This window comes from Setaria viridis, chromosome 1, assembly GCF_005286985.2.
Source record: "Setaria viridis chromosome 1, Setaria_viridis_v4.0, whole genome shotgun sequence".
NCBI classification, from domain to species: Eukaryota; Viridiplantae; Streptophyta; class Magnoliopsida; order Poales; family Poaceae; genus Setaria; species Setaria viridis.
In genome coordinates, this window is record NC_048263.2 from 36,912,870 (window position 1) to 36,920,853 (window position 7,984).

Consider the following 7,984-nt stretch of genomic DNA (forward strand, 5'->3'; position numbering starts at 1 on the left):
GCCCTGCACTGCAGTCTGAAGCAGTGACTGGGAAGCACAGACCGAGACATGGTTGGCACATTTGCTACAGCATGATTCGGATAGATTTGGCAAAGTTAGGTGTTGTTTTGACTCACGGTCCCTCATTTATAATGCGTAGAAGAAAATGTCATGTATCCATTTAGACCGACCCAATTAAGACATGGTGCAACGAAGCAAGTATACTTGTGTATAGCACTGTTGCCTCTCCTTTTGTACTCTGAAACTCGTGGGAAAAAATGCGCTAGAACCGACTCTAAATCAGTCAGGAACGGTAAGCAAGATTTTCTGCGGAGATTGACAAATCTTGTGGCCGGTATCCAAAGTAATCCGGTGAATGAATCTCTCCCCAAAAGAAAAGGAAAACGAAGCTTGAGGAGCATTCAACCACTACTAATAGAAAAGGAGAAGACTTCCAGATAAGAAAAACAAAAACGTCTGAATCTTCTGGAGTTGTCAACCTCCCGGGTCGTTGGTAATGCCTACCTGACAAACTAGCTAGTGCCATCCTATCTCCCGTTTTGACTCCAGTTCTTCCGTGCCGTGCGCGTCCCCCCACGCCCGGAGACAAATATTCCTGTCCGTGTGCCCCCACGTCGCCCCGGACACCCCGGCCGGGGCGCGCATCCGCATCGCTCGCCACCGCCCGACACGCGTTGACAATGTGGCCAAAGCATAAGAAATTAGGCATCGGCAGCCGGCGGCCGGCGGCGTGGTCAGAGTGTCAGGCTACTCAGGCCACCGGCCGCAAGAGGCGGCAGGACGCTACCGACCTACCGTACCGGTGGCGCCGAGACGCCGACGGAGGGAGGAGCCGTGCCGAACCAAGTGGTCGATCGCGTGTGTTTCGGGTTCCGAGGCGCAAGGCAACAGGCCAACAGCAGAATCGAATAAAAGTGTTTACGTTCAAAAAAAAAAAAGTGTCACCTCGCCGCCGCCGCCGCCCCAACGCGCTTAGGCTCCTTCTGCTAACGCGCTTTGCACTGACGATCGCGGGCGTTCCTTTCGCACACGTATGGCAGAGCATGGGGGTGCGTATGGCATGCCAGCCAGGACACCGGGTGGACACCACCAGGAGCCAGGAGAGGAGCTGGAGGATGTAGACGCATATGCTCGTGGAGTGTTATCCTCTCCGAGTTTCTGTTTTGTCTTCTCGTGCCATGTCACTTGTTCTGAAAGCTCTACAGGTTTGGATCGCGATTTTAGGAGCTCCCGTGGCTCTAGCGCGCGGATAGTGGACGCTCCCACAGCACCTGTGCTTTTCATGTACAAAATGTGTGTTTTTTAATTTTATTATGCTGTGCGAAATACCGCAATATTGCTGTCTAGCCAAGACCGTAGTTTATGATGTTAGCGGTGGAAGCTTATGTTTTCGTAATTAATGCATGTGCACATTTATCTTCCATTCGTAATCTCAAGCATGCCTATAACTTCTATAGCGATCCTCACGCTACAGAGCAAGTAGCTGCATTAGCAGAATTGACAGTTTAGACTTGGTGTTTAGGTGCCCCAGAATGCTATATCAGTGCTATATATGCTGCCAATTGTATAGCGGGCTATTTTTGAATCATTGATGGTAGGGTAGGGTATGCTCGGACGATGATCAAACGTTCAAACATGAGCTGCTTTTATTTAGGGTGCAAAGCCGTGTAATCATGCGGCACTAGTCGAATATTGAATTCTTCAAAATGTCCCCAATTGCAACTTGTTAATTCAAAAGGAAAACGATGGGTAGGTGTATTGAGAAAAAAAGGTCCACAAATCAGATTAATTAATGAAAATCATCGCACACACATAAATAATTATCTGTTTTCTTATAGTAGAAGATTAACTTCTGTTACAAGTGTTCACAACAACACGGTGGTCTTACAATTAAGACATGAGATGATCATTTGCCGAGTCAGTATGATAAAACGTCAATATCACCAAAGAGGTTTAAAATATGCACCTCCATAGATCATAAGCATTGACTTGTATACTTTTTAAAACCACAAACCTTGAAAAAATGCATGCACATATCTGAAGCGGACCTTCTACGCACCTGTGTCATACTAAACATGAGGACGGGGAAAAAATAAAGGCCGCCTCACGAAAAGTATTTCCACATAATCATCATCACGGCTACTTCAACAACGAGAGGTAGTTCATTTGTTCAATCAAGCCTCCCGACACTCCACAGAGAAAAGGTCTTTTCAGAAGAAAAAAAATAAACAACCAAGGCTCCATGAGTAGCTACCTATAGCAAAGAAAGAAGAAAAGAAGAAGAAGAAGTTGTTAACTAAACTAAGGCAGGGTGAGAAACATTGGTGATGCGTATGTATCAACGGCGATCATTAGCAAAAAAGAAACCATTGATTATTAGCTAAGTGATTTGATCACGTACAGAAAAGGGCATATGCAATGAGGTGAGGTGGTGCTGTGCTTCCATTTAATTTCTCCTTGCTTCACAAAAAAGTTTACGAGGCTCGAAAGCAGGACGTGCCAACAGCACGAGAGAAACGGACGAGCACCTGCTGCCTGGTAGTTCGCGTTAAACTATAAAGCATCTACTAACAGCACATGATACACTAATAACAAGAATAAAGAGGGACGGGGACTAGGAGGGAAGTTCTGTACTCGATTAGTACTAAAGCACGGTCAAAATGTGTCTTAATTGGCCAAGGAGCAATGATTAAGCTACGTATACCATCAAGTCATCTGAATCAAGGAGATGCAAGCAAGAAGTTTCCAAATTCCAAGGGATATTTTATATGTGTGTGTGTGTGTGTGTGTGTCTACACAAATTTGGTGCAAATATGTAATAGGAACGGGCATCTGGTCCGGCCTGGCCTACCTACCTGCTCACCAAATGTGCGCCAACAACGGATAGATGGAGAGAGGGAAGAGGGAGGTTAATGTACGCGTTGTACAGTGGCAATGGATGGAGCAGCGGATGGAGAGGAAAGCGGAGGCCAGGACGGGATCAGGGCGTCCAAATCGTTACAGCCGGGGAGTCACTGTCCGTCCAGGGAAAAGCGATCACTAGCCATTAGCAGCTAGTTTTCATGGACACGCACAAAAAGAGGTAGCCGTGCCGATATATGTGGCTAACTGATCGAGAAAGACGTGAGATCGATTTCACCACCAGATAAAGAGGCCACCTGCCAATTGTCGTGTGATACTTCTGTTTATGCACCCGGTTCTTGAAGCAGAGGAGAACTAAAATTGGAAGTAGTCTACTCTATGCGTGAAGCCTCATGCTAGAGCAGGAGTCTGAAAATTGCAGCTCGATTGTTCGTGGAGATAAGCAGCGATCTGTCGCTAGATGCATGTACATGTATTATTGTCCATAGAAAGTCTGACGATTGACCAAAAAAGGGCAGTGCGTGTAGCCAACTAATCCTGGCCAGACATGCTCGTTACCGACAAAATCTGCCGGAATCATCTCAGAACAACAAGGCTCTCGCCAATAGCTGAACGGAAGAGCCCAACCTACGCCTACTCTATAATATTACTCTAGTACTATCATGTGCCAGTGTATATATATTCCTCTATTAATAAACTTCAGATAAAAGTCTACCCACACACACAAAAAGGAACTGCGCATAAAGTCATACCCTTGGACTAATCATCTGCACCGGAAAGCAGATAGCTTACCTGTTAAGAACTATAAGAAGACTGGGCAGTAAAAACTGGTCACCGACCAGCATCCAGGCCCGGTTTCAGACTCTCAATCAGATGCATATGACTCGGTAACCCTGGATGGCATTTTTAGATAGCCTACCTGCTCCTGGGCATGCAGTGAAACTGGTCGCCGAACCGAGCTTCAAGCATCATCAATGTAAGCCTGGAGCAAGTGTCAGCCACCGGCCGCGACGACCCGGCTCGTCCATTTTGCACGGCGTCGTTTGTGCAGGTCGCGAGGCGAGCAGGAGCAGCACGTGTCCGGCCCCAACCGATGCACGACCTCCCGCCCAATCCGACGCTCCTAAACCTCTCCGGCGCCCGGTCAAAATCTGCCCCGGGCGTCGTCTCTTTGCTTGCGCGCGTCGCCAAGGCCAAACCCACCCCGACCCAACCATTACCTCACCAAACCCGAACAAGTCCACCCCTCCTCCAACCCCACGTCCCCACCCCACGCCACGGCACGGCACGGGAAGGCCGCGACGCGCCCCGCGCTCTCGCCTCGCTTATAATTTTCCTCGTCTCGTTTCCTCCTCGCTTTCTCTTCTCCCTTCCTTTGCCGCCGCGCGCGCCCCTCCCCAACCCCTCCGCTCCCGAGTATTCTATTCTATATTCCATTCCCCTGGGGGCCGAGCGGGCCGAACCGATTCAACACGCTGTGCGCGTCTCGTGTCGGGCGGGGTCGCGGATATAAGCCCGCGCGCGCCGCTCGTCAAGGAGGACGGCAGCGCGAGATCACTCGATCGCGCGCCCACACAACACGCACAGAGGCGGCAGAGGAAAGCGGCGCGCGGCAGAGCAGGTTGCCAGAGCAGAGCACAGCGGCGGTGGGGCATCCACGGCACATGCGAGCAGGAGCAGCGGCGCGGAGGCAGCCGCATGCGGAGGCGCCGCGCGGGGTCTCTCCTCGTGCAATGAGCGGCGCGGGCGCCGCGTCGTCGTGCCGGCGGCGGCAGCTCGGGGTCGCGGTTCTGCTGCTGCTGGTTGCTCTCGCGGCCGTTCTTGGTGGAGCAGAGGGGAAGGTGCACAACTACGAGGACGCGCTGCAGAAGAGCCTGCTCTACTTCGAGGCGCAGCGGTCGGGGCGGCTCCCGCACAGCCAGCGCGTCGCCTGGCGCCACCACTCCGGCCTCACCGACGGCCTCGAGCAAGGGGTACGCGCGCGCGCGATCGACGATCCAGTACATATAATGGCCACGCCTTGCCGGCGGTGATCGGTTCCGATCGACCGACGTTATTAACATGGTGATGATGATCGCATCGCAGGTGGACTTGGTGGGCGGCTACTACGACGCCGGGGACCATGTCAAGTTCGGCCTGCCCATGGCGTTCACGGTTACGATGCTGTCGTGGAGCCTGATCGAGTACGGCGGCGACGTCGCGGCGGCCGGCGAGCTCGGCCACGCGCTCGAGGCCGTCAAGTGGGGCACCGACTACTTCATCAAGGCGCACACCAAGCCCGACGAGCTCTGGGCCGAGGTAATTCCACTCGTCGATCGCTGCAGTACAATTCTCCATCACCTGGCTACGCCGAGACCATTTCTCATTCTCACGCTGTGTGACTTGGCCTCGTGCGAAAGCTAGCTGTTACACACAAAACACAACGTGAAGCAAGCTAGCTATAGTCTAGAGACCAATTCAATCATCACTTGTATTTTATTTACTAGTCACCAGCATATATTTTCTTCCCTACTTTTTTCTCCAGACATTCCAAACCCCCAATAATATTTGGCTTGGTCACACACACACACAAAAGTTTTTTTTATACATTTGTTTTCTGGTGAATAACAACAACAAGGTTAGGTGGCCCGCCCATTGGACGTACGAAGCAGTAGCATTAAGTTATGCAGTTCCACATGGCATGGGATTTCATTTCAAAGCTGTTAGTGTTGACGATTTCGTGCGCGCAGGTGGGTGACGGCGACACGGACCACTACTGCTGGCAGCGGCCGGAGGACATGACGACGTCGCGGCAGGCGTACAAGGTCGACCGCGACCACCCGGGCTCCGACGTCGCCGGCGAGACTGCGGCCGCCATGGCCGCCGCCTCCATCGTCTTCCGCGACTCCAACCCGCACTACGCGCACCTCCTCCTCCACCACGCCCAGCAGGTACATACGCGCGGCAAATACGCTGAATTTTTGCTACAGTTCATTCGTGTGTGAAAAAAATCTGAAAGCATGGATTGGAAAAGTGGTGGACTAGCGTTAGTACGCGTACAGTGCGCGTACCGAACTTTGGCCTGTTGCGAACACCTGCTTCAGGCTGCTCTCGGTAGTCAAGCCTTCTTGGTAGGGCAGGGGTTTGTGTTCTTCCTGGTGTCTTGTGCGGCACATGCGTGCCAAGTTGTGAACACGACGGTTTTCAGATGAGGGGTTTCTGTCGGTTCGTAGGGGATGCCATGTGGGGCCAGGGGAGACGGCACGCAACCTAACGCAGGGAAAAAAGAATGGCGAAAAGGGGGGCTACCATTTGGTGGACATGGACGGGAGGGGAGCTAGCTTTCCGTTTGCCTCGCGTTTCCATGATTAGGTCGCCAGTTGAATCGCATAAACTGCTTAGAAACTAAGAAATGTAACGTCATCATGTGCCTGCTAATTCAACCAGTCCTTTTTCTCCCCCTCTTTTTTCTTTTTGTTATATTACAAAAATAATAATAACAGAACTAGTCCATGTTAGCACCTGCTACCAATACTTTTCCAGTGTCAATTATGAGACGAGTGTGCTGTGACTGTGATTGAATACTAGTGCACGTTAGCTAAATCATTTCTTGTATTTTTGTGCAGCTGTTCGAGTTCGCCGACAAGTACAGGGGCAAATACGACAGCAGCATCGCGGAGGTGAAGAGCTACTACGCGTCGGTGAGCGGGTACAAGGACGAGCTCCTGTGGGCCGCCCTGTGGCTCCACCGCGCCACCGGCAGGGCCGACTACCTCGACTACGTCGTCGACAACGCCCACTCCTTCGGCGGCACCGGCTGGGCCATCAACGAGTTCAGCTGGGACGTCAAGTACGCCGGCGTCCAGATCCTAGCAACAAGGGTAAGCTCAGACTGCACTAGCATTAGTCGATCACGTACACACACACTGAACTCGGCAGTGTAATGCCAGCAAGCAATGCAATGAGTCGCAAAACTGACACCTGCTTACTTGTTTCAGTTGCTGCTGAGAGGGGAGCACGCGGCGCGCCACCGGAGCACGCTGGAGCAGTACAGGGCGAAGGCGGAGCACTACGTGTGCGCGTGCCTTGGCCGGAACGCGGACGGCGGCGCGGACGCCAACGTGGAGCGCAGCCCCGGCGGGATGCTCTACATCCGGCAGTGGAACAACATGCAGTACGTGACCAGCGCCGCGTTCCTGCTCTCGGCCTACTCCGACTACATGGCAGAGGCCGGCGTCGTCACCGTGCAGTGTGGCGGCGGCGAGGCCGTGGCGGCGGAGGAGGTGTTTGCGCTGGCCAGGGCGCAGGTGGACTACGTGCTGGGCACCAACCCCAGGGGCGTCAGCTACCTGGTCGGGTACGGCCCCAAGTACCCCAACCGGGTGCACCACCGCGCCGCCTCCATCGTGCCGTACAAGCACAGCAAGGAGTTCATCGGCTGCACGCAGGGGTTCGACCACTGGTTCGGCCGCCGGAGCTCCAACCCCAACGTGCTCGTCGGCGCCATCGTCGGCGGGCCGGACCGCCGGGACAGGTTCAGGGACAACAGGGAGAACTACATGCAGACGGAGGCGTGCACGTACAACACCGCGCCCATGGTCGGCATGTTCGCCAAGCTGCACCGGATGGCGCGGCAGGAGCCGGAACGGGGGCCGACGCCGGCAGCGCCGGTGACGTCGGCGGCGTCTGAGGTGTAAATAGATAGGACGTAGAGGGGGGCCTGTACAATTTTCCCCATTCTTTGGTTCAATTCTTTTGGGCTTTGGATTCCATTTTACACAGATCGGAGATGATTGTATACAAAAAGGAAGAAGAAAAGGGGTGGAGGCATTGACATGCAAATGTAAATTCGCTACCAGTACATACGAGGAGGAAAAAAAAATTGACATGCTTAATTTATTGGCGATTCTTGTCTGTACCTTTCCACCGGTGATTCTTCATTCGTGCACTCCAGTTCAGCAAAAGAGCAGGTCATCTTCGCCAAAGTGACGCGGTACAGTTTTCAATGCCAACTTGGCGAGCCGTAAGATAACTAGATGAGCTGCAGAACATGAAACACAGGCAGAAACACATGGTCCGAACTCAGGAGAATCGAATGGAAAGAATGTTGCTTCACATGATTGCAACTGATAGTATATGGTCC

At 52.7% G+C, this 7,984-nt stretch overlaps 1 protein-coding gene across 1 annotated transcript; it reads left to right on the forward strand.

The window, feature by feature from the left end:
- Positions 1-4,149: 4,149 nt before the first annotated feature.
- On the forward strand, positions 4,150-7,740 carry LOC117837437 (endoglucanase 7). Its single transcript, XM_034717061.2, has 5 exons — positions 4,150-4,835; positions 4,948-5,160; positions 5,592-5,792; positions 6,468-6,722; positions 6,840-7,740. The coding sequence occupies exons 1-5, from the start codon at positions 4,527-4,529 to the stop codon at positions 7,536-7,538; spliced, it is 1,677 nt and encodes a 558-aa protein (XP_034572952.1). The 5' UTR covers positions 4,150-4,526; the 3' UTR covers positions 7,539-7,740.
- Positions 7,741-7,984: the final 244 nt, after the last annotated feature.

What these genes read in the sequence shown, in the direction of transcription:
- LOC117837437 (XM_034717061.2), top strand. Translation starts at nt 4,527, where the DNA reads ATGCGAGCAGGAGCAGCGGCGCGGAGGCAGCCGCATGCGGAGGCGCCG. An exon ending in CCGACGAGCTCTGGGCCGAG is followed by an intron (nt 5,161 to 5,591) that starts GTAATTCCACTC and finishes TCGTGCGCGCAG; the next exon opens with GTGGGTGACGGCGACACGGA. An exon ending in TCCAGATCCTAGCAACAAGG is followed by an intron (nt 6,723 to 6,839) that starts GTAAGCTCAGAC and finishes TACTTGTTTCAG; the next exon opens with TTGCTGCTGAGAGGGGAGCA.